This window comes from Chaetodon trifascialis, chromosome 14, assembly GCF_039877785.1.
Source record: "Chaetodon trifascialis isolate fChaTrf1 chromosome 14, fChaTrf1.hap1, whole genome shotgun sequence".
Taxonomy (NCBI): domain Eukaryota; kingdom Metazoa; phylum Chordata; class Actinopteri; order Chaetodontiformes; family Chaetodontidae; genus Chaetodon; species Chaetodon trifascialis.
In genome coordinates, this window is record NC_092069.1 from 9,607,433 (window position 1) to 9,634,611 (window position 27,179).

General features: G+C 40.2%; 1 protein-coding gene across 1 annotated transcript in view; it reads left to right on the forward strand.

Annotated features, from left to right (window-relative positions):
- Nucleotides 1-26,588, forward strand: part of sntg2 (syntrophin, gamma 2) — a 76,615-nt gene extending 50,027 nt beyond the window's left edge. The window contains exons 10-17 of the mRNA XM_070979139.1: nt 1,454-1,583; nt 3,380-3,418; nt 4,307-4,423; nt 10,347-10,418; nt 10,719-10,928; nt 24,075-24,167; nt 24,704-24,814; nt 25,053-26,588. Coding sequence (XP_070835240.1) covers nt 1,454-1,583; nt 3,380-3,418; nt 4,307-4,423; nt 10,347-10,418; nt 10,719-10,928; nt 24,075-24,167; nt 24,704-24,814; nt 25,053-25,181 — 901 coding nt within the window. The 3' untranslated portion in view covers nt 25,182-26,588. The remainder of the gene's footprint in view (nt 1-1,453; nt 1,584-3,379; nt 3,419-4,306; nt 4,424-10,346; nt 10,419-10,718; nt 10,929-24,074; nt 24,168-24,703; nt 24,815-25,052) is intronic.
- Nucleotides 26,589-27,179: the final 591 nt, after the last annotated feature.

Consider the following 27,179-nt stretch of genomic DNA (forward strand, 5'->3'; position numbering starts at 1 on the left):
TAACTCTCTTCCAGAAGACGACAAACTATTCTTGTAACTTTTTTTTTAAACTTCTGTTTATTTTTTTTTTAAAAAAAGGAAATTACTCATCTTATTGTGCAGATAATACCATATCTACATTTATTAATGCAAGGGAGAAAAACAAATCAAATATACAAAAAACTCCAAAACAGTAGCTGTCACCATTATTGAAATAGTCTCTGAAAGGTTGCCATGTCAAAAAGAACGTATTCACCTTTCCTCTCAGTGAAAATGACATTCTTGTAAATGCTTCATCACATCATCCAGCGAGGTTAAGTGAGGTTTTTCTGTTTCCAATTTAACAAAGTCAGTCTTCATGCTAACGGCGTCACAGTACATGTCATATCATGTTGGTTATTTGACAGCTCTATCATAACTGCTCTCGCTCACAAACACTGTCAGATCTGGGTCTGGTTTGAGGTGCTTCTGTGAAACCTCCCACAGAGAGAATATTTTAGTCCAATAATTAACAATGTCTGGGCAGTTTCCAACATGTGCGCTAATCAAGCCATCCACATTGATCACAGGATGCTTTTACTGTGGGAAATATCTTGGATTGTCTCAGTCTTGATAGGTGCAGTCTGTGTAGTATTTACTGTACTTTAACAATCCATATCGGGGGTATAGAGAGGAGGAATGGACATCTTTGTGTGAGATGTGTGGCTGTACAATAAGTTTGCGCCAGTGCGATGTGAATCTTTCAGCTCCTTTAGTGAAAGGGTTGGGCAAGAACAGTGTGTCCATTGTGGAACCAGGTGGCTTGTTGGGAAAGGATGGGAATGTCCTTTTTACAGAATTACAGACTTGTAATATCTGAGTACATCTATGTTAGGATTCATTACATTTTTCCTGCAGTTGATGGTGGGACAAATCTCCAGCATGCACACCTTAGATGTACCATTGTTGAAATGTGGAGGCAGAGAGTGATGTGATTGTCTGTCAGTGAGCATTTTCTCCAGCCAAAGTGTCTCTTTATCAGACCAAAGTTTGATTGAAAGTGAGAGCTCCAACTTCCAGTATACCCGTGTGCATTCCCAAACTGTTAAAACAGAGAGCTTCTGCTCATGATTCCTCTTAATTGGAGCTGTTTGCTGTGTTCTGCTCTTATCTTGCAGGGACTAGTTGTAATCTTTCCACAGAAAGGATGTGACAAGAGAAATATATTGTCACACAAATATTACTGGCATTCTCAGATATGTAAGGAGTCATGAAGTGCCTCTCCAGAGCATCTGTTTTGAAGATATTTTTCTAATTAGGTGTCACAAGCCCATCCAGCTCATAAAAGAAGCTCTTCTCTTCCTAATGCAGTACACGTCTTATCGCTTAAAGTAACTTGACAAGAGTAACGAACAGCTCCAGCTTCACTTTGTGCAATATTGCTTTCAATCTACTGCACCACTCCTGTCTAATTTTGACCTCTACGCTCCTCCAGGTCTAACTGTTTTGAAGTCTTCGCCTTGGAAGGAGCCAGCACCAATATTCTTCAATTTTGCACTGCAGCAGAAAGCACAGACTGGCTCCAAGCAATATCTACAAATATCAATGACTTGACACAGGAGAATGTAAGTCCATCTCTAAACATTAAAGACTTGGTGGGATCTTCCCATGAGTCTTTATTGAAAATGAATGTGGACAGAAAAACTGAGATTATCACATATTTGTGATCATTTTAAACATGTGAGAACTGGAATGAAGTTTTATGGCATCCAATAACTATACAGTTTACTGACATTACATTTTGTCATGCTGCTGATTTTGCAGTTTTTTTTATTTCTACTTCAACATTCATATGGTTATTTTAAGTCTAATCTAAATGAGCAGATTATTAGTTTATGAAATCACAATTACAGCCAATGAATGTGATCGTCTTCTCCACTTGTTGTCCTTTAAAGTTGATCACACCATCGTAGTAAAGAAAACACTGAAATATGTAATAATTCTGTTTTGCCCACAGTTGTTCCATTTACTTCCCCCTTTTGAGTTTTCATAGCCACGTAGTCTACAGTGTGACACGGTTTTAATAGACTCTTCCTGACAAGCACTCATTGAGTCACACTGGCACCTCTCATCCTCCACTGACAAAAAAAGAGGCTCTCTCATACCTAATTAATGACTGCTAAGTAGTCATTCGGCATGTGCACTTCTCTCACTCATTTCCTCCTATTTCACTTTGATTATCACACTGATGATGTGATGCATTTAAGGATGCAGACGTACTGTATGCCCGTGCCTGTCGCTTGCACAGCTGCCTTTTTTAAAAAGTGTGATTAATTCATGCCTGCATCACCTAATTACAGACGTGGAGTGTGATTGCTAAATGGCCAATCAGGATGTAATTGTGTGCCCGCTTTGGGAGAGAGCGGAACTTTTGTTTTAATGACCTACAACCTTTAAATAGACTCTGTGACACCCTCGGGGTCCCTCATGTGTTTTTAATGTGAATGACTGTCATCTGGTATGGTGGAGGTTTACTCGATGCTGTTTGATGTTCTTTTAGAGAGACTAAAACTGGAAAGATTGGGCAGCTTGTTAGTGCATAATAATACGAGGATTTCAGGCAATATTTTACTTTCAGTTTGCACCTGAGGTGAGGTGAGACAAGAGCAGCCGTCATGCTGAGTGTGATATGCTGACACAGCAGGCATCCGTTCAATGTGAAAATGTTTTGCACTGGTTTGCAACATTTCTCTGGCAGAACAATAATGTTTCCTTCCAGAGAAAGGTAGCCAACATTTTGAAACGGCCTTTGAAATAAGTTTGCTTGCTCCTCTCTGGGGGCTGTGTCATACCTCTTTTTTGGGCCTTTATCCTGTTTTTCTTAAATCACCAACTGATCCACATTGGAAGAGATAAAAATTATAAGACTCTACCTTTGTATTTTTGTGGAGCCTCAATGTGGCCTTCAGTGGTCCTGCATCAATAGCTTCAACACTGGTGGTTGCTGCCTCACAGATACCTGCTTCAACCTGTTTTAGGACTTCCTGGTGGCTGAATTGCCTGAGGCACTTTGCATTTTTATGTGTGACATCCTGGTATTAAATCAAATCTAATATTTGCTAGTCAGACCATCTCCAAAATATTTTTGTCTTTCTATTGACTGTGAACTGACAAATGAAGGAAAAACATTTACGTGCACACTGTGTTATACTATATCTGCTTTTCTCCATCATATGTGTGTCACTGATGAGTGAGAAGTCTACACAGCCACTGCTGGGTGCATAGATGTGTGTTTGTGTTATGACTATCTGAATAATTTAATATCTCAATGTTGTAAGGCATGAAAATACCTGTATGTAATGATACATTTAATAGCTTTTCACAATTGCATGTAATTCTTTTCTTTTTCTTTCTGTCATAGATAAAGATCATCAACAAATACTGCTCTTCAGATGACCAGGTATTCTGGCGCTGGCTGCTTGACATACCAGTCCAACATATCTATTTGAAACCAGATACATAATTGCCGCAAGCGCAGCTCTCACATATCTCTGCTGACAGTTATGAGTACACCTTGATTTGCCAGAGAGGGTAGAGATACAAACAGGAATAGCTGGGAGGGGTCAGAGTCAAAAATGCAGGGGTTTAGTATGTTATGCTGCTTAACCACTGGGGCAACCCCTGTGAAGCAGCGATCAAAGATCTGTTGGTAAGGCTGGGAAAGGCTCGTCAGAGCAGACAGGGACCTGGTTCCCTGGTTTGCACACCTGGTCAGGATCAACAGATGAAAACTACCCTCTTAACCAAATAAGACATATTTACAGTGAGGTTTATCGATATGCACTGTCCACTGTGAGAATTAAACTGAATAAATCAGTCTTCTCGGTGGAGCTGTCATCTAGCTCAGTGTTTTATACCGCACACTTGTGAGAGATGTTGATTAGATGTTTGAGTATGAGACTGCTCGGTCCAGATTAACCTACATGCCAGCAAACCGTTTGGAAGGATTTTTGAAGTCATCCGTCAGATGGGCTGCGTTGTGTTATGAGTGTGAGTAAAACCTCTTCATTCATGTAGGTGAGATGAGAGCTTACAGAAAGTGATGTACAGTGAGTGGAGCATTGAAGCAGTACATACAGGACAGACATGCTGCTGAGAGGAAAGCAAAGAAACACTCTGTCAATTGTTGCATTGCAGCTGAGATAGCAGCAGTACGGTTCAGTGAAGTATCTGTTAAGTGTATCAAGTCACTGTTCTGATCTGTTGATTGATTAAGTATTGGGTCTATTTCTTTTACTTTTTTCCTCACTGTAAAATTGCATGAATGTCATCCTCTACATCTCTACAGATTGTTCACATGGGCTGGGCTTGTGAAAGTCCAGAGGGTGGCGCCGCTGGTAAAACTTCAGCGTTCAAGTTCCTGGCCCTGAGAGGACCCTATTTTCATATCTTCAGAAACCCCCCGGTAATTAGTTTTTATCATCATTCTCCAGTTTTTAATTTCTCACTCAAACCTCTGTGAAAGCTTAGAAAGATATAACAGATCTTAATGTTAGGTTCTCTTGAAATGGGTTTTTCCCAAAATGTGAAGAATATCACATTGGACTACATCACTTCCACTCAAATAGGTGCAAATGATTAATTAGTAGCGCATATTCAGCTCAGCATGAGGATTTGTTCAGGGCCTTTTGAATTTGTTTATGAACGGGTGATGATTTTATGCTCCTGCTCACTGATCTGTGATTGCCTCCCACTGTGCTGCACGGTTTGTGTTTTTGAAACAAGTTGGCAGCATCTGTAAAGTACTGTATGCTTCGCTTCATATAATTGAATAAGAGAAGATAGGCACGCAGTAACTGGTGATGAATTTTAATTTGTTGCAATCATGTTTGACTCTTATGTGACAGTGAAATAATGGCTATACACTATTATTATTTTCATTTCTTAAACACTAAGATGTGAATGGCATCTTTCAGCATGTGTCACCATGAATGCACTCTGTTAGGAGTTAAACAAGATGTGACTTTTGCCATGTCTGAGGTTTAAATATTAAACGTTGACAATTATGCACCATTTTGACCTCAAGTTTGCAGGTTTCTATTCCAGCCAAGATATTGTCAACACACTTTTTGGCTGCACATGCATTCTGTCCTTGCTGATATTAAAAATGGTGACAGTAGTGGTCCACTATAGTAGGTGTAAGATGCAGATCATCATCAAAGTACCCAGTCACAGTAATCAATGTCCCTTAATAGGTTGAATGTGTTTTGCATGCTTTTGCCAGTATTTATATTTTCAGATTACAGCCTGTGATAGGAAGCATACAGTACATTGTCTTCACATTTGAACAATTTTGGCCAAAAAAAAAAATTCAGTGAGGACCTCACAATTTGTACTCTTGCCAGGGGTGGAAAAGCCTCTAAGCCTGCAGGTTTTGGACAATAAGACATTTAATACCTCCAATGACACATTGAATCAAATCCTCTTAGAGTTAGCTTGTCAGGAGACCTCAGAGACACAGTGTGTTACCTAAATTCAGTCTATTCTGAAAAATAAAAACAAAAACATGTTGAAATTTAAATAAATACATGCAATGAATTTCATACTTTATTGCATATTTTATGAAACATTTCCCATCTACATGTGGTCCGAGGTGAACCACAAGTGGCCGACACTGACCATTAGATGATGTTTAACACAGGTCCAGTATCATCTTAAAATGCTTCTGTTGGCTGCCAGGGCCAGTGAACAAAGGATGGAGCCTTTTTTGCTGGGTTAGTTTACAATATGACATAAGCTCTGTTCTCCCAGTTGTATAAAATACAGCGTAGGGCAAAATGTGCCCCTTTCATCTTTTTACTTCATTTGACGAGTGTTTCGGCAGGTTGGTCACGTTTACTCTCTGGACGCTGCGATTTGCAGTGCCAAGGTGGGTTGTGCACATCATGAGTTGTTCAGATCTCTGTTGGCCTGTCCTGCCTTCTTTTGGAGCTTTTGTCACCCTTTAATGCAGTTTGACAAGCTTTTGTGCCTTAAATTTTGTATTTTGAAGGTCTCCAAGCAGGTTTTGTGTGCTTATTTTCTTGTCTTCTAAAGTTTAAAGACTACAGCAGGTTTTAGATTCTGTTCAAAGCTGCACATTGAGGACAGACATCAACCTTTATGTTTGGGCACATGTTCGACTCCCATCCTGTTACTCTTTGAGAGGTTCTGTAAACTGTAAAATTGCAGAACCTTGCCTATCAAGAGGGATCTCTCATATGGTGACCGACAATGGATGCCCTGAAAGGAGTATCTCAGGGGATCTGATGCAGCTTCCACGCTTCCAGCATCTCCTTCGATGCTCGTATTAAAACATGAAACCAGACAAGGGTAACAAAGATGATTGATCCATAAAGATTTCAGACTTATTTCATGACCCCCATAATGTGCCTTTAGAGCCATCCCTGTGCAGTCTTTGCAAAACCAATCAGAATAACTTGGTAGTTTCAGGGCATGTTTAGACATTTTGTGAAATATTTTATTCATTTTTTTTGTGGAGAGTTAGATGAGAAGATCGATATCACTCTAATGTCTGCACAGTAAGGATGAAGCCATTACTTGCAGACGGATAGCTTCGTTTAGCAAAGCTGGGTAAAATAAGTCTCTGCAGTCTCCGCTGGTTGCCAGGCAACCTCATGGCAACAACAAGGCAAAGCTACTGCGCTGAGCCAAGAAATAACCTGGCACAAAACTGCCCTTAAAACCACAAATTGACGTTGGCTTTTGTACATATGAAGCAAATTAGATGTAATGTGTTTCCATTCTGCATGCTACGCTAAACTAAGCTAACCGGCTGCTGTTGCTTCATATTTACGGCATGAACACGAGTGATGTTTAACTTCTTATTTCATGCTCTGCAAGAAAAACAGGTAAGCGTATTTCCCAAATTGTCAAACTATTCCTTTAAGATCATAGTCTTCCCTCATGAGCTCTGTGACATGGAGCTAAGAGGGTCAGCAAGCTGTTTGACAGCCAACAGTCCCTTTCTTCTGGAGGATCCTGTCCTCTGACATGACACTGACACCAGCCCCTTTGGAGGAAATGAAGTGCACATCTTGCCAGGATAACAGGGATGCTTTACGGAACTCTTGCTACCACGTGTAACGTAGGTGAACATGGATTATGTGCCTGCTGTGGACCGGTGCAGTGCATCTTCAGCTCTGTATTCTCCACTTTGCTTGTCTCCAGCACTCGCTTACAGCTGACTTCCTCTGCGTGCCCGAACGGCACATATTGGCAATTCCTTCTCTACATCAATGCTGCGTGTAGGATTAAAGACGGTCACTCCAGCTGTTTGTTTCCATGGCAGGGACTCTCAAAATGAGCTTGTTGATACCATCAAACAGGCCTGTGTGGGGGCGGGCTGCCTTTCATTCTGCTAAGGGCACAGCAAAGAGAAAACTATCACTACTGTTTTCATCAGACTTGTGGGTGATGCCTGCGTTTTCTCAGGGGACTTCATGCATCAATGTTCTGCACAAAACTAACCAAGACTGTAAAATTGTGTTTAGTGCCTTTAGCTTCCACATAACTATAGCCAGGGAGCAGGTGAGAGCTGTTGTAAACTTCATCTTAATGCAGAGCTGTAGCAAAACTGACAACTGTTGATTTAGTTAATACAAGCCAATCAAATGGGACCAACAAATCATGCTGATGAGATGTTCGTGAGAGAAGTCATCAGCCATCATTTTAACAGATTGCACTAAGCATAATGGATGTATTGTGGAGTCGTTGTAATTATGGTTCCGTGAACTGAAAGCCTTACGCAGCGGGTGGGTTGTGAAATGCTACACCTGGCTGCTGGCTTTTGTTGAAATATGGCAGTAGCCAATATCCCCAAGGTAGAGAGAACTTGAATACGTACCAGGATCACTTTAGAGCGTGTGCCTTAATGAAACACACCCTGGGAAACAAAATCTACCGAGCAGCTTCCTGTCACTCTCACTTACTGTACGTACCATGTGAGAATGTGCTCACTGCTCAGTGTAGCATGCTGCACAGTTTTAGCATAGTCATATCCTGGAAGGGAGGCGTTATGGTTGAGAAAATACGGTGCCAAAGAAAGGAGCTGTCTGATTTCAAAGTAAAACACTGAAAATAATCTAAATACAACATACACTTCAAATGTTATTGATTATTTAAAGGTGGACTTTTTTTAGGTGGACGTTTTGCTGCTGACCCCCATACGATGATGAATTTTAAGTTTCCAGTCTGACCTCAGTGTTGTGGTTTTGCTGATAAATAAAATGAAAGACTGGTTTTGGTATCACGTCATAGTGATTGTTGATATAATAATGTTTGGCTCACTGTCAACCAGGTACTTCTCCATGTGTGGTGTCGTCACCTCACTCATGTCATCATGCAGGAGCTAAAGCTAGCCACTTTTTTACTGTAGAGATGTGACTCTAAAGTTGCATTAGCCATGTTGCCATGCAAAGCTGCTCATACAGGTAAATAAGAACAGTCAACTACAGTTGAGCCATGGTGATCTCAGCAGAGTTAAACTGTAGTTTTGTAAGCATGTTTTAATTCACTGGTTACCAGTAAGGCCTAGAATGGGTTTTTAAAATTGTACTCATCACCTGTAAGCACTTCATGGTTTAGCTCCTAACTATATTGCTGAATTGCTGCTCTGACGGGGCTCTGCTGGCTGTTCCTAAGTCCCGGCTCAAAACTAAAGGTGACCTGGCTTTTGCAGCCAGGGCCCCTCAGCTCTGAAATTCCCTGCCTGAAGATCTGAGGCTGCAGAATCAGTTAAATCTTTTAAACCACTTCTCAAAACTTACCTTTTTAAAAAAGCTTTTGATTTATCCCAGCACACAGTTTGATTTCTGACATGTCTGTTTTTGTATTATCATTGTTTTTCTCTTTACAGCAATGTTGCTCATTCCATTTTTGTGTTATATGAGTTAACTGATTTGATTTTCCTCAGCCTTTAAATGCTTTAGTCATTAATGATAATGATACTACTACTACTACTAATAATAATAATAATATAGATAGATAGATAGATAGATAGATAGATAGATAGATAGATAGATAGATAGATAGATAGATAGATAGATAGATAGATAGATAGATAGCATTAAAGCTCACGTAACGATATACCGGAGTGGCTATGAGCATGCTTATTTATTATTTCATCATAACGTAGTTTTCGAATCCACTCTGTCCTGCTGGTGTTACAGCCATGTCAGAACAAGCTGCAACCACTTGACTCACCTGTGAACTTGCCTTATAGGTCTTTATTACAGCAGACATTGTCATAATAGGGAAGCACAGGTGTTACTAATAGCATTAATGATGGTTCCGTGTCCCATTAAGCCATGGCAGTGTGACAGTGAGCCACCATGAATAATACCAGGACCCTGAATCTTGAGTTCAGCCATAACTTTTATTAATTAGACTGTGGCGTGTCAAAATGCGTTCAGTTACTGTAATGTCTTACTCATTATTTGAAATAATACAAATGTCAATGTGATTTTGGATAATTCATTGATTGATTTGAATCATTTTACTTCCAAAACAAAACATGGAAGTTTCAGTTTGACACAGCTCTCTATAGCCATTGGTGGAAATGGAAGTACATTTTACTTAACTAGAAACTTGAGATATATGTACTTAACAGTAACAGTAACCTACTTTACAGTTTTCTTTTCATGCCACTTTAGACTCTACTCCACCACAATTCAGAGGGAAACTTTTTCCTTCACTACACTCACTGTCTCTGACAGCTTTAGTTTCCTACTATAGTTACTTTACAGATTAATATTCTTACATGTAAAACATATGAGGAGCTTATAAGATTAGACGACTGTATGACTGTACTATGAGAACTGAAACAATTGATTATCAGCAGAATTAACAGATAGTTAATGGAAAATTACAGAACAGAAAATTAATGCCAACTATTTTGCTAATCATTGGCATCATTTTAATTATTCTGTTTTATTTTGAATCATGTTGAAGCTTGAACAAAACAAACATTGTCAAAGTGTCACAGTGTAGTTTATATGCATATGTGATGTGGGATCTTTGAATGAGTATCTCTCTCCTGGTCATGCTCTGGTTTAATGTTACTACAATATTACTGTGAGTCTATACATGTCTGTACCTGTTACCCTGGTCTTTGTGGATAGTGCAAGTGTTACTTTCTTGATGCAAATGTTCTACCTGTGCAGAGTTCAACAGGATAAATCCATTTTGATCACTGACAGTCATAAGCTACCTGCCTAGCTTTCATATGCATTTAGTATTTGGATAAGGAGGTGCTGCTAACAAGTAGAAAAAAGCTTGTTTTGATATGCTGCCTCTTCATCTCACATTCCTTGATGTTTATTTCTCAGATCAGTGCTGCCGACTGGGGACAAGCTGAAACGACATATAACCTCTATGAGGTTCTTTTCAAGGTCCACAAGGTATGTTAAGTGCAAGGTGCTGTTCAAAATTGATCACTGCAGATCATCTCAGGGTTTATTTTCTCATTTTATGCAGACAGAAAAGTGTTTGAGGGAGCCTTCTAAACAGGGAGACATTCCTGTTCTGCAAATGAGAAAATGTACACACTGAAAGTTCTTCATTTAACCTGAGAATTACAGACTGCACTCTTCATCCCACCCACTGCAATTAAGCATTACAACATTAAAAGACGGCAGAACCTATTTGCCAATATCAGTTCGGAATCGTCTGCATGTAATAATTCAAGTTTTGTGTTACAGCTGTGGATGGCAGAGGACTGCTGGCTCCAGGCAAGGCTCTACTTGGGGCTTGAGCATTCACCTGAGCAGCAAGACAATGAGTGTCTGTGCTTCAGTATTCTGGTCGGCCACGGCCAGAGCCACACCTTCAGGGTAGAGCTGGCCACTGACCTGGCTATGTGGGAGAGGTCCTTCCAAAGAGCTGTCTTCTTGGAAGTGCAGCGAATACGAGTGAGTATTTCTTTATATAACATAAAATTTTTCCCAGTTGCTAAACTAAAGAGACAACCTGTTGTAGATTTTGTCAGTTTTTACCTAATACTACTGAGATTAATGGAGAGCCTCTAACAGTAAGCATCTGACGTTCATGAAATGGCACTACATTGTTTGCTTTATGTTTGGTATTTAGAGCCAGATGGCAGACAATTAGAAGCCACAGTCCTAATGACAGATGTAGCCACTGGTGTAAATACTGCTGGTGAAGCCCAGAAGCTGTCAGGGGCTCACGCATGGTAGGACAGAGAAGAGTGGAGGATTCATTCTCTATAGCAGTTCTTATCACTACAGGTATTTTGGCAAATTTTTTTCAAGAAGCAAATTTACTCCATTGTCTGCCATCGAGCACATTTAAAACTGAATGAATCAAGCAGCACTCTGGCACATCATGTAAATAGATATCGATGAAAGGGTACAAAGAACTCCAAGATACTGCTGTGCCATTGTCATCCCAATAAGGCGGGCCGTGGATGGGGATAAGTCTCTCATGGAATGAGCCTGGATGCTGTGCAGAGGCTCCTCTCATGCTGCACTGTTGACTTGTGTGACGGCATCACACAGCCAGTGAGACACACTGTTTTGACAGAGCCACGCCTTGTGAGTGCGTTGTGTAATTAATGAACACCTGCCGTGTCTTTCTGATGTTTGCTGTGAACAAAGCACACTGAGATAAAGCGTGCACTGGGAAGAGTCAGTGAGACACTTCTTTTGCCTCATTTCTGAGGGGAAGAACCTCTCTAGGGAAATAATTCTGGACTGAATGGAGTTTGTTAGGAAGGTCAAAATGAGGGATTTGGCTGCATCTGTGCTACAGTCCCGCCTTCTCTAATAGAAAGGCAAGAAGGGCAGACTGACAGCATGCACAGGTCACTCACTCTCTAAGCCGACATTAGGGCTAGGAGGAGCGTTTTTAATGGATAACATCTTTAGAGAGATTTGGGTTATCAGCTTGAAAGGAGGACCCCCCCAGAGCAGCAGCAGGGGTAAATCCCACTGCGGTGTTGGACAGCGCACAACAGTTTTCTGTCATCTCACTCCCTTTAAAAAAAAAATCTTCACCAAAGAATGTGCGAAAACCTCTCCATAGCCTTCATGGCAGGATGAAATGGCTGCAGCATACACTTTAATCATAGATGGAGTCAAATTGTTATCTACCAATGTCTGAAGGTAGGTTAACACACAAGGCAGAGGACACAGCATGAGATCTGAGTCTCTCTCCACACACCAGCCATGTAACACACTGTTGTAAAATGGGCTGTTGTACCTCTCTGTGTCATGGTTGGGATCGAGATGTGTGTGTAGACTGGTGCCACCAGAATGACCACCAGAATTTCAAGCTGGAAAGAGATGCATCTGTATACATCGATAAGTGTGGCCTTACTCTCCTGAGGGGAACCCCCAATGACAAAATGCAGGGGGAGAACAAAACCCTGATCCCTTACCAGCACGCTTTACCAAGTTGAGTAGTGCATGTGCACGCACATCTGTGGAGCATCTTTTGACATAATTTGCAACCAGCTCATAACCTTCTCCACTACTGTGTGAAGCAGTTGCTCATTTATTACTGCCCATGGGAAAGCCATCTTGGAAGGGCCAGTACAGATCATGGTGCCGGAAATGCATGACAGCATCAGCGTTCAGGCCCTTTCAAACCCTGACTCTGAAACAGGTCATGCTGAGATATCACCACTAATTCATCCTGGAAAGTGGAAGGTTGATGATAATTCTTTACAGTCTGTTATGCACATTTGAAGTGAGGATTTATCACACATGAAAATGTGACGCCCTGAGGAGGGCTGTCATGTTTCCTTTGCTCAGCTGGTTTCATCCTGTTGCTGTTGTTTGTGAGGTGGCTTAATGGGCAGGTTTGGACAAGAGGATGTTGGGCCCTGGTTCTCATGGCAGAGCTTGTTGGGTTGCAGATGTCACCTTTGGGGAGGAGGAGGAGGAGGTGGCACCAGAGCAGGAGCATGGGGAGGTGCAGCGGCTGCAAGGTATACCATCTTGGAGGAAGCCTCACAGTGTTTTTGTTGCTGAGGGGGGCTTTGTTCCAGAACGTCAGTCTCCTCACCCTCTTTTTCGGCTGCTTCATGCAGATGAAACATGGTGCTCTCGATGAGTGGCCCAAACAGCCTGTCCAGGACACGGGACCATCTAGTAGCTCCTTCTGATGAGATGGGGAAATTGAGCCAGATGTTACTCTACATCATTGTGCAGGGAGTGATGAAGCGTCGGTATTTGACACCCTGGAAATGAGACCAGGCTGGGGTAGATGTTCCCTGATCAAGCTTTTATCACACTTGCAGAGCATTATGTATATAGCATATGTGACTTATGTAAAAATAAGTATGTAAGTAATCAGCCAATATTGTGAGTTTATGTTAAGATTTTTTAGGAATAATAATGTTGCTTATACTCTATTTAACCACTGTATGTGTGTGTAATTTCTTTGTGAATTTTTTAATCACGACTGTCCCTCTCGACCAATTTAATGCTTCATCAGTGAGAAGTGATTGCATGTGATGAAGAGTCTCTTCTGTTGACACATTCTGGGTTGTGTGCTGTTTTAACTGTTTCTTATTAAGAAATTAATTGAATTTAAAATTGAAAGTTAGGCAGCACTCTGTTTTCCATAAATGTTATTGTTACTTTAAGTGTATTTAGCTCGAGTAACCTAAAGAATTAGTCTTCACATCAATGAGCCATTAAATTGCCTCTTAAGAAAATATGTTTAAAGTGTGAAGGTAATCTTGTGGAGGCCGTATTGTTAAGCAATTCTCAGAAGCAGCTCTCACGTCCATCAAGAGGCTCAAAAATGAACACTCTTTGGAAAAATTTAAGAGACAGAGTGATGAGCCCAGACCCTGTTTTCCTCAGTTTAGCCATCCTCATGTATTCAATAGTGTTTACATTTTCGTGACTTACTTCACTATAATTCATTTACTGCCCAGTTTTAACCATATTTCCACTGAAGTTCAACAAGCCTGCATCCAACTTATGATTGCTTGATACCTGTGAGTAATGTGTCATGAGTCAGGTCGCACAAATACTCTGATGCAACTTTCAGTATACGCTACTTCTTTGAATACAACTGGAAAACACCTCCAAGCCATAGTAGCAAGTAGAATATGGTCTCCATGATGACTTACCAGACATTATTAATTTAGGAGGCATGTTAAGTCACAGCAGGGAATCCAGCAAGGTTCATTGCCCGAGATACTAAATGTTAAATCACACTAATGTGATCAATTGTGCCGAAGATGAGCAACAAGTATCTGTCGAAACTTATTTATGGTTAATTTTCACCTACATGTGAAGAACACTTGAGCTGAAGGGGTAATTGGAAATATGTTTGTAAGATTTTTCCACACAAGCACAGTAGAAAAATAGCAACCAGTAAAATAAATTTGGTGGCACGGTGGAACTGTGGTAACACTGTCGCCTCACAGCTAGAACGTCCCAGTTCGATTCCCGCTGTGAGCGCCGGGGGCGTGTCCTCCACCATGCCTTCGGTGCCTCCATAAAAATACCCCCACTAAAAACATGCAAGAAGATCACCAGCTGACCAATGGTGACGGAAAGGAACTGGGTCCCCGGGTGCTGCTGTCGGCTGGCAGCCCACCGCTCCTGATCTGCCACGGAGGAAGGACATCAGGATGGGTCAAATGCGGAGAAATAATTTCACAAAGCATGGAGTGTGCATGTAGTGTGTGGATGTTTGTGTATGAAAATAATAGTGCGTCGCTCTCTAAATAAGGATTAAGGATATGTAAGGATATTTAACTTCTGACATCCAAAATGGTGGGAATTGGGATTTGACACTGTATGTTTATTGGACAAAAGTCTCTAAAAATACTGAAGCTACACACTCATAAAGGTAGAGAGGCAGCACTTTTGAACACGGATCATTTATATTTATATTTATAATTGATATTATTTCATCAACAATACACATTTTCTTCTGTCCGCCTGTCTCACGCCGTCTCAACGGGCAAATTACACAACACATGTAAATGGATTATGGATTAATTATGCCACTTCATGTTTATTTGTGTCAATATCTAGTCCTTAATGACAAGCCAACGATTGTCAGTTCCATTATTTACAGTGAATCTAGAAACCTCCCAAGCTTCGGCACAACCTGACAGATTCATCAAGATCCTCAAACAAATGCTCCAACAAATATAATAGAAGCTTGAAAACTGTAGATACACACATGAGATTATCATAGACAAATTATAGCTGTACAAATATATATATACAGTGTGCATATTTTCCATCAATGTTTTATTGAACGGTAAATAACACAAGACAGATAAGACACCACACAGGACAGGAGTAAACTTGGAACTGCATAATTAATACATACGTAACAAGATGCACAAACTAACAGCTAAGATAGGAAGGACAAGAAAAAGAATAATATGAATAATAGTAATAATGCTACCAAAATTTAGAAATAAGGATATATGTAAGAAGAATAAATGAATAAATATACAGAAAGTTAAATATGATAGAAAATAATATATTACAGAAGGGTGACATCCACCACAGCATTGCAAAAGTCTCTTATTATGAACTTCCTCTTCCTGTTCTGACATTTCACATTTCCAGCATAACTGAAAGCACTAAAGCAAATATTATAGAAAAAAAAAAAAAAAACATCTCATTGAAGCTGCTATTCCTTGCACCACAGAACATATAGAACAAGTATTATAAGGCCAGTTATTCATTTTCCAGAGAGAATGCTGAAGAAAACAGCCTAAAGAAAAAACACTTTTATATGTTTGTGTCACATTAAATGCTGAAAATGCTGAAATGAACTGAATCATTTGAAAAAGTTTTGTGGTAACACAGAATTGTCGGTTGTCAGTCAAGGGCGAAGTATTTGCAAGACACTCCAAGTGTGAGTAGGAGAGAGCTGAACTGATGCCTGTGTGTGATCAGACCCTCCTCTGTGCGGTATTACCAAACTGATTCACTGTTTCTTTTTCTTACATTTTAAGCAAAGATTAAATGGCTTATGTTTTTTTAACAACACCTACTATAAGTAAGCTCACTCAGAAGCACAGACACAGGATTCCTTGCTTAAAGCACAACTGCAGTCATTTGCAGAATTACACCCGTGTCCTTATTATCATCAGTTTTTCTGTGAGCTTTTAAACCTTCCACACAGCACTAATCACGCTTTGTATTCAGGAATTGAGAAAGTATGCCTCATGTCAGCTCAGACTCTTCATGACATGGCTACCCCATTCCCACCCTTTCACCCCTCAAGTGCGGCCAACCAAAGATAAAGGCTAAAAATGCTGTGATGCCTGAGGGCTTTGGTGCTTGGGACCCTTAAGTAGGGACATTTATAAATATTACAAAGCAGAACACCTGTCAGAAGATATTTGAATCACTTGCAGATGGAAATCCTTTCCGGGTCAACATGGGAACCAGAAATAATTAAATGGCTTCCTATTTCACCAGTTGTCCATTGGAATAGTATATTTGAGCCTTATAACAGCAAACGGTATGGTTGACTCTGGCATAGGACACTGCCTCTTTAGCAAAACCATCTGAAGTTCTTAGGAACCGTGAATAATCCCTTTATGTTCAGAGTGCTCATGTGGTCACTGAGAGTTTAGAGTCATAACTCCAGTGCATTCATTACGGTCTCCAGTTAATTCTGTGCATGCTAAACCTAAAGCTTAAAAAACTGCTTAAGTGTAGAGGGGACCTGTGTGTTTTATAGACATCATGATATTTTTATTAGTGTCCAAGAGAAACTAAAAGCATGTAGAAATTTCTAAAATCTCTAACACTATTTGTCCATTCTGGTGGTGTTTTTCCACCACTTGAGGTCAAACTGTCTGACTGACCTTAGCAGTTTCGTAAGAGTTTGATTGAACCACCATCATCCCATGATGCATTGGTTATTTCTCTGGGTGCCATCCAGAATGCAAATGCCGCCAAAAAATACAACAGAAATTTCCCTAATCCGTACAAAGTATAAGGAAGAAATGGCCGCCTCTGGAATTGTCTCATACACTGCTTATAACATAGTAGCACATGGTTCCAAGGGAAAAGATTAAGGAGACAGCTGTGTGCTACTCTTTATTGAAGGTGGGGATGTTAAGCAGACGTGCATTTGCTCTACCACTCGGTTAGTTCTCATCAATGAAACATTTTCTTTTTCCTGTCTATGCTTGTGCACGTCCTGTGCATGTGCATCCTCATGCATGTGCATGATGGACAGACGGATGGAGTGATACAAATGAATACAAATAATACAGGGACCCACTCATAAAATAATAATGATACCACTAATGGTCAATAACTCCACACGGTACCTTTTAATGTGGCTTTTCCAAGTTTGTTTCCAAATGTGGAAGGGTCTCATCACTGCCCCTTGTGACTGATGGAGAGAGAACACCCACTGTCACTGTGTCACCAGTCATAGTATGAGAATGGTCTCTAACCGGGCCTCGAGTAAAACATGTCAGACTTGGCAGAAAATATCAGACGGCAGGGATTCCAAGCTAGAATGCAGATATTATGATTATTTATATTCCATTGTAGCCTATAGCATCCTAGCTACTTTGTAGAATTAGGCTTATGTGTGCGTTTGGTCTGTAACCAGCATTATTTGGACAAGCCATATAATGGTGAGATTTATGTGTTCTTGGAAATATTTCCATTTTTTTTTTTGTTTTTTGTCTTTTTAATTTTCAGTTTTCCAAGAGAAAGGGGCTTCAAAGAAGAGGACAAAGCAGGTGGTTTGGCTAATCTTTGTTGGGTTAATATCCGCATCTCTGAGGGCCACATGAAGCTGCTCCCCTAAGCTTTTTAAAGGGAAACATCCAGACTTGTCATCAATACACTAGAAGAGACAAATGGGGCTCAGGAGGACCCAGTGGAATGGCCATAGAAGTAAACACCCTAAATGTACTGTAATGAGTTACAAAGAAAGGATAATAATGGAAATAAATGCATTGGCCTTGCTCTGTCCTTGCATGTATGAGGAACAAATATTTTTCCAGCTCATAACCATTACTGCTCAAACTCAACAGTATCAATATTTAATTAACAAGTGTGCCTGCACTCTCCAGACGTTCACATGTGCATGGTTGGAATGAGTGAAGACAATGATGATTTAAAACACTCCACCTGTGACCACCAACATGTTGTGGTAGCATGCTGTCACTTTAACAAGAAGAATTACAGAGCGAAATATTTAATTCATGTGTTTACTTAGCAGCCACAGTTAGAAAATCAGAGCACATTGTATTTCCCTCATGCAAGGCTCTGTGGGCACTGCACTGTTCAAGCACTGCATACTGTAATTTCCCTAAGCAACTGTGCATGGCAGAAATGAACTGCTAACAAACCAACCATGGAAGGACAACAGGCTGGCTTTTTCAGAGCTGTAAATTCAGGTTTTTTTGAGTGAGCCATTCCACAATATTTTCTTCATATCTCCATATGCAGGTAATGTCAGAGTCACAGAAGGGCTTCAGAGTATCTTATATGTTGAGAATACATATCGAGTATATTTTTCTGTACATTGCATCTTAGAATTCAAAGGTACTTTGATGGAGTGAAATTATGCCAGCCCATTGTGCTGATGCTGATGATCTGTTCAATTTCAGTAATATACACTCTGTTTAAAGAGTGCCATTGTGCCTCTGTTGCCTTAATACACCACTGAAAAGAAAAGTGGAAGTGGAAAGTGGAAAGAAATGGAAAATATACAGAAATGAGCAGAGATGGTGACGTTTGCTGTTGTACATATTGTTGTAAACAGTGTATCTGCAAGTGATGAGGACTTCAAGAGAATGATTTACATCTGAGATATGAGGTAACCACAACATCAACGTTCAAGTTTAAAGAAAAAAATCACCATAATTAACCATTCAATAAACCTCTCTCCCACCTAATCATAGCTTAGCAACCGTAACGAGACCCTTGGTTTGGATTTCTCCACGTTTTTGTGAATTATTTATTTATTTATTTTTAGCCTTCCAACTTGCACAGATATCAGCACTCTGTGTAATCTCGGACTGTCATGCTCTGTTTGTTTCGCTGGGGAACGCATCAACACACATACCCAGTTGCAGAGTTGGAAACATACAAAAGTCAGCTGTGATGGCCATTACAACCAGCTAATGTTAGCTTAATTTGCTAGCTAGCTACAGCAAATAAAATCTGCCAAGGAGACTTTAGTTTGCAAAACTGATCGTTACTGGCTGGAAATGAAAGGCCTGCTTTTGTCCGCCTCTGTCTTAAATCATGGACACATTGCTTTCAGAAGTAAATCTGCCACAGTTCATCATTGTAATACGCAGACCTGTATGTGCTGGACGAGAGAGGAAAGCTTGTAATTGTAAATGCAGAGAACAATGAATAAGACATATGGGACTCCATATAGGGGGCCATTATTAATGCTTAAATGCTTATACAATTTTCATTTGCTTGTACAAAGTTGCAGTTGGGTGGTGAGCATAGCTTGCCTGCCAGACACTTGCCACTTTTCCCTAAAATAATTCAGTCTAGTGTATTATCATGAATGAGAATGTTAATGACAGATGAGTTGTTGGTGAAAGATATCATATGCAGTGCTGCCATATTAAAATTAGATTGTAAACTTGGCAGAAGAAGCTGAATGTTAATTAGATTGTCCAGGTTTTGTCTACTCTGTGCATCTTTCTGCTACATGATACAGAGGCACAGGAGCAAAGGTTTCAGCACTCACCAAGATAAGAATCTGGTTTGAAGGGTTCCCTCCTAAGTTAAAGGAAGAAAGGCAGTAAGAAAGTCTAAATGAGCTGGTTGTGCATTCACTGGACATAAACATTAACTGGTGGTGTGATTTTCCTGTGAAAACAAGCTGCAGGATAGATGAAGAATGGACATGTTACCTTCTTTGTCTTTTGCTGTAATAATGTCAAGTCCCAGTGCTGCACCTCACAACAGCAGCTTCAAAGGGGAATGACAGTATGCAGAGGTGTTTGATTTGGCAGTATCACAGTTCGCTCTTAGCCAGAGAATGGGGCTGAATTCACTATGGATGTGACATCAATGTCAAACTGTCACATTGCAAGTGATATTAAGGACAGTTTGAAATCCAGTCTGAATCACAAATGATGTTGAGATCTGATGTCAAACTAGTGTCAAACTTGAATGGAAGGTGAAACTGATTTGCACATATTTGGATTCCAGATTTAAGAATTCTGATCAATGTATAATGTGCCAAAATCTGACTTCCAGGTATATTTGAATGATTTGTGCATTACAGGTAACATGATCATGAAAGCATTGTTTAATGACTCTGTATTCCATAAGTGACTCTGCAGTGCTAAATCAGGTCAGTAAAAAAACTAATGGTATGAAATATGACAATGTAGCATTTTTTCAGTCTTTAATGATGCAAATGTGGAACACCATCCTTTGGGAAACCAACGAAAGTGATGAAGAATTTCAATTTGCTTGCAATTCTATGTTCTCCAGCCAATTAGGCCACTCTCCTGTGGCTTCTGAGGAGCACTCAGTGGAGTCCATCTTAGGACAACCTTCAAATTGACTGGATGTGCACATTACATAAACATTGCTGATATGGTAAAAGTTGGGGGTATGACTGACAAAACTGTCCAGTCTGCATTTTGCCATTGATAGAGTATCGTACCTCTCAGCAAGCAGTCAAGTTGTGTTATATTTCACTTGTGGCGCCTTCTAGTGCCTCATTTGGGAAACACACATGCAAATTTGAAATGGCATCTGTCTGGTGAAAGCAAGTGATGTCTTGAACTGTAGGCATACATAAACAGATAGGTAATTCATTAAATGACACAAGTTTATAGTTGGAATATTCAGCACCAAAAACTCTGAACTACTATTTTGCTCTTACTGCTATCCTTTTTCCTCAGTCTTGTAAAATCTGGCTATGACCCCTCTCCCTTTCCCCTTAAAATAACCAGAAGAGGACACTCTAAGCTCAGTTAACTTGTACTTTTTTCAGTGTTCATTAGACAGAAAATATGTTTCTGTTCACAAACAAGAGACAATTTTGAAAATAGTAATGAAATGACTGCTCTGTGTGTAATGTGAAAAGTATTTATTGGAGTGACAACCAACAATGACCAGCCTCTGCAGTTCCCCTCTGGTCTGCGGAGCCTAATAGAGTTTTTAGGCACACTACTGTGGTCTTAACTTTTTTACCTTTACTGTTTTGGTTCCCTCTCACTGCTTTTACTGTCGTTTGTGGCTGCATTTTTTTTTTTTTTTTTTTTTAACAGAAAAACTGCTCAATTGATCCCTGTACACTATGTGTCTGTCACACAGTGGAGCATTTGGGTGCTCAAGAGCCAGATTTTTTGCTCAGGAGTTAGTGGAGACCAGAAACAGCTAAAAGGAAGAGTGAGTATTGGACAGTTCTGCCAGGTGGCCTGAATAGGGTTCTGCACGAGCCTGAAACTGAGACTTTAATCAACCTGTGCCTTTCAGACCCAACTCAACTAAAATTGTCTGGTACTGCAGAATTTCAGACCAGTTTTTGACATCAGTTGCTCTACAGTCAGATAGCTCAACTAATACTAATTAAGCATGTGATAGAGCAGAGTACACACTGTTTTATTTTCAAACCATAAAAGTGGTATTCATGGACTGACAGAGCATCTCAAGATTCACAGGCAACTTCACAGCAACAGAATGTCTTTGGCTGGCATCCATTTCCCTAAGTTGTAGACAGGGTGTGGTTGCTGCACCTTCTCATGTGTGCTGGGTGTGGTCACACATGCGATTGATCACACAGTGATGCGGCCTGTTGTCACAGGTGTGTCAGATGGAAATTTTAAACTCAGAAGACTTCAGCTCAACATCAGACATTACAGCTTCATGTTGAGTTACTCTTTAAAAGTGATGCTTCCTTCACATGGCTGCTGCTGACTGTATCAGTGTGTGTCGCAGCTTTCTTTCTTTTTTGTGGATTTGTGACCAGTTTCAAAATATGCAGCTGTGGGTCTGTCATCCCAAATTCCTTAACTGTCTCTTTCCCTTTTATCTCCTTGCGCACTCACTGCAAATTTGGAATAGACTGATTCAGCGCATTACACATGTGTGTGTGTGTGTGTAGTGACACCTGTTTTATTATTTGTGCACACATGCCCTCACTTCTGTCAGACTTAGGTGAGGTGATTTTCTTCAAAAATATTTCATGTTGCTAATTCCCACTGAAAAAAATCCTTCCAATTAGTGAAGTGTAGTCACGGCTCACCATGTCACAACACAGCCTTATGTGTGGTGACAGGAAGAACTTAGCGGCTGGCCTGCCACTGTTTCTTTATCCCCGTCTCAGCTGAATTCACGACACCGCTAAAGACGCTGGGGCAGGCGGGGTTGAGGTCTGTGAGCAGAAAAGAGGACTGTACAGTCTCATACCATATTCACTGCACACTGCACTCTATAATTAAAATAACCATGTCCCCACTGTGGTCTCAAGTGAGGAGGAAATAAAAGGAATATATAACACAAATAGAAAATTGGAGTACATTCCTTGGGATTCCAATTGAGTGGACAACAACACAAAAATTAAGTCATGTGGCAAGAAAAGCCTTTAGAGGAATATTGCTCCACGGAAAGTAGAAAGCTTACACATCATTGCTTTCAAAAGACCTGTTAAAAGAACTGTGAGACATATGCTTGTTTGTGTTGCGGCAGAAAAAAAAGCGATTGTGAAAGATTAATGGCTTCCAAAATGGATTTCCTCTGTCATATTTCTTGACATTATCAGGAAGCCGCACAGGATGCTGCTTTTGCCAAGTGCTCATGCAGGGCAAAAAAATCTGATTTGCTCTCGTTATCAGATCTTCCAAGCCTCACATGTCAGACTGGCACTTTAACAAGGAGCTTTCCACATGTACAGCGTATATAAGGGCAAAGCAATATTGCGAGTGTAACAAAAAAAAAAAAAAAAAAAAAAGAATTTTCAGAGCACACTCACACCAAGTCAGTGTGAGGATGTTTATTAGATTACACTGGGGGGTTTCTACATATGGGTTTGCATACTGTTCTTTTGTAACAGCAGTGTTGTGTATGATGTAACCAGATCAACATGTTCCACATCAGCATCTTCAGTAGACGTCATCACCTTTTGCAAATAACACTTCTTGTTGGGTTCCTGTAGCAGTAAAACATTCAAACATCAATAATCAGAGATCCTACAACTTGCCCTGAACTTCCAGCTTCGTGGGTGAGACACTGTTCTGTTTCTGATGCGTCATTATGGAAGTACGCAAAAGCGAGGAGACAAAGGTCATTAACTTAATGAGCTCAGTGTGTTGACCCTGATTTCCAGCTCTCACTCACGTGTTTGAGTCACTGGGTGCAAGTGTTCATGTAGTCACACTCTGTGCCAAGCACACGTGTACATGAGGTAATAAGAGTTAATGATTCTGTACGACACTTTGTGTTTACATTTTTTCAATTCCTCCGTCTGTGGGAAAAGAACAGTCAAACAACAGTTTGACATTAAAATCACTGTTTTGCGCTATGCAGCTGCAAGCTTCTTTCTCTTCTCTCTACAGTGCGGTTTGCTGTTTATGACTACTGAAGATCATTTTATGAGTACCTTAATGGTAACCTTTAGTAATGGCTGCATTCCACTCTGGTGTCCCAGTTTGTGATGGCACCTTTGTGAAAGCTGCCTCAGTGACATGGCTCACTGAAAGACTTAAACACAATGGAGCCATCGCTAATAATATTAGCTACACCTGTGTTTTTTCTGCCTTGATGAGCCGGCAGGGTGAAAAGCCTCTTTTCTGACAGTAAACGAGGGCTGAGACTGAGATGTATGATGAATTTCAAGTGAATTATTTATTCATCTCCTGGTAATAGCGTGATGCCCTTACTACCACAAATGGGGGGAAAAATAAGAGGGTATCACTTATTTACATACGGTCCAGCCATACATGCCGCAAGTGACGTGCTTCTATGGTCTTCATGCATGTCTTTGATGCTCTTACAGAGAAATGTGCCACAGTACTATTTGCATGATACTGTATGTCATTAACAGAAATATGCAAATAGAAATGTTAATGGGTGTCAATTCTCTCTCAACAGTCCAAAAGCTACATGTGCAGCAGCCAGGGGAATGTGCTGTGCTTCACCATAGATTTTGGATCAGGCTTCACATGCTCAGAAGGCACTTCAAAGGTGAAGTATTACTGAGTTCACAATTGTTTCCGACATTCTCGTTCTGTGCTGTTCTTCCAGTAATAGCTCATGGGACTGCAGTTTGACTTGTTTATTTTTTGTATCGATACACTGTGGACGGACTGTCTTAGGCTTCTCTTATATTTGAAATAACCCTGAAATAGCCACAAACAAAATATAGAGAGAGCCTCTCAAATGTCACTAATTTTTTTTTTCGGGATAAAGGGGTGAATTACTGTATCCCCGAGAATGCTGTGCTGGTGTTATTAAAGGTACATTTTGAGATTATTTTGGCAGCCTTGTGTTTGTCAGCGGATAAATTTTATGTTCAGTGAATCGCTACAAGAATACTATAGCATCCATTTCCAAAGCATTAATCTTCTTTTGTTAAATTATACATTTCCTCAAAGTATCATTCCACGTTAAAATGTCAGGTCTTGATCATGCGAGTGATCTGTGTTGTCAGACATGGTATTTAAATGTGCTCATTATTGAAATCCCTGTGCCGCTGTGTTTCATAATCCTTCTCCTTATAGGCCATACTGTGGCGATATAAGTTCTCTCAACTTAAAGGCTCCTCTGATGATGGCAAAACCAGGGTAAAACTCCTTTTCAAGAATGCTGAAAGCAAACAAATAGAAATGAAGGTAATGAACCTCAACATTTTCTCTCTTTTTTTGTGCATCAAAATCAAAAATGTAGTTGGGCTCACTGATACCAATTTGCTAACAGCCAAATTTGCTAAATGTTTGGATTTTTCCTCCCTGTTGACTAGTGTTGCAAATTCACTTTTTCAAGATATCTTAAGTTTGAAGAAGTTTTTTAAAGTGTGAATGCCATGTACTGATGAATCTGTCCCTCTGTCCTTGACCCTGTGTCTTCCAGGAACTAGAGTTTGCTAATCTAACGGCCGTCCTCCACTGTATACATTCTTTTATTGCTGCCAAAGTGGCCTCCATGGACCCTCTCTTTATGTGCAGTCAAAGCTTCCCTGGAAATTACATGAACAGTTAAGAAGACACGTCCTCATCGTCATGCGCACCTCTGGCAAAATCAGCAGTATTTTATGCGCAGAGCCAATTGATATGTATATCTTGTTCTTGCTATTTTTGTATGAACTACAGAAAAAGAAATATTTGTAAAAGACTGTAGAGGTAGATGATGTATGAATTCATGTTGGAGGGAAGATGTTATTTAGGTTTTGAGACATAGAAAGAAACACGGATTCACAGTTCTTCCATTTCTTTGATGTTTTTGACTCATCACATAATGTACACTGATTCTGATTCTGATCGGAGGTTATTTGTGTGCTGTCGCTTTGAAAGGCAGCACCCGTGTTACCATATGGTGTGTAACTGACATACATTTGACAACATGACACGAATCGCCGAATATAGCAACTGCCACTGTGTTTAGCAGAGAATCTCAACTGATACTGTATCTATGAAGAACGATGATGCTGTACTTAAGTCCACTGAATAAGTACATTTTAACTGATAAAATGAGCCTGATACTGGCTTACTGTCACAGGGGAGTGCACATTTGCAACAGACCTTTGTCGGGGATTTTCTTTCCTTCACATTCACAGTGCAACAGTAGTGAAAAATGACCTTTCCCTGTTCCCACTTCCTCTGAAGTCCCCACTTCTCACTTTTTTTTTCTTTGGTCATGTCTGTGAAGTAGGACACAAACATCTTACAATGAAATGCGGTCTAACAAGCCTCCAAATAACCACTTCATTGAAGGTGGTCCCAGCTAAAATAATATAATAACATATGAAGTTTCATGAAAGAGGAGTTTACTGTACTTTATTGGCTAAGATTAAATTGTATAATGTTTGTGTTAATGTGTCCATCCTTTGTATCTAATAAAGGTGAAAGGCCTGAGTTTCTAATCACTCTGGCACTTCACTGAAAAGTTACGTGTCACCTTCAGAGCGTAGTTAAAAACCCGCTATTATCAACTCCCAGGCTAATACAGTCAAAAATACTGTATATTTTCAGTTTTTCCATGTAATAGGTGCAGTTGGGGATATTTGTTGTGTTTTCAATAAATTGCTCAAAGTACAACTGCCATCATGTGAGACATGTCATGGCTCCCTGTGGGTTTGTACATTGACTTGGAAGCATTCATCTCCTGCTAAGCTCCGTCTCAGCTGCTGAACACGAAATATAAGTTGACGTTCTTTTACAAAGGACTTCTGTACACTTGAGGTTGTCTGATTTCACTGGATGAGCCTGTCCCTGTCATTATGTGTTATTTGGTCTAAAATGAGCTAAGCTCCAGCATGACACTTAATCAATGAAGTGCTTCTTTCATCCAGATGATTTTGTCATCCCACTTGCTACATAACAGCTTACAGTTTATTTGAAAGGAATAGTTTGATATTTTTTGAAAAATACACTTATTTTCTTTCTTGTCAAGAGTTAGTCGAGTCTTTTTTCTTTTCTTTTGTATGAACATTAAGTACAACCTTGATGCCAAAAAAGTTTGGATGCTGTGTAAAACATGAATAAGAACAGAATGTAACCACAATCATGTAAGTTATCACGCTCTGTCGTATTCGTGTTTTACAGAGCGTGCTGACCTTTTTGGAAGCAGAGTTGCAGATATGAGTTTTAGAGCTGCCGGTTGGCAGATTTTCTTGGGACAGAGCCTTGCATGCTGTTTCCTTCTTTCTGCAAAGATAAACTAATACAGTATAGCTTGAATGTAGCTTCATATTTAATGGACAGATGGAAATGTATTGATATGGTATTGATCTTTCATGTCATTCCCAACAAGAAACTGTATTTCCAAAAATGTCTGACTATTAGTTTGGTATGTATTTCACAGGGCGGCACAGTGGAGCAGCAGGTAGTGCACTTGCCTCACAGCAAGAAGGTCGCCCGTTCAATCCCCAGGTCGGGCAGGGCCTTTCTGTGTGGAGTTTGCATGTTCTTCCCGTGCATGTGTGGGTTCTCTCCGGGCACTCCAGCTTCCTCCCACAGACCAAAAACATGCTCATTAGGT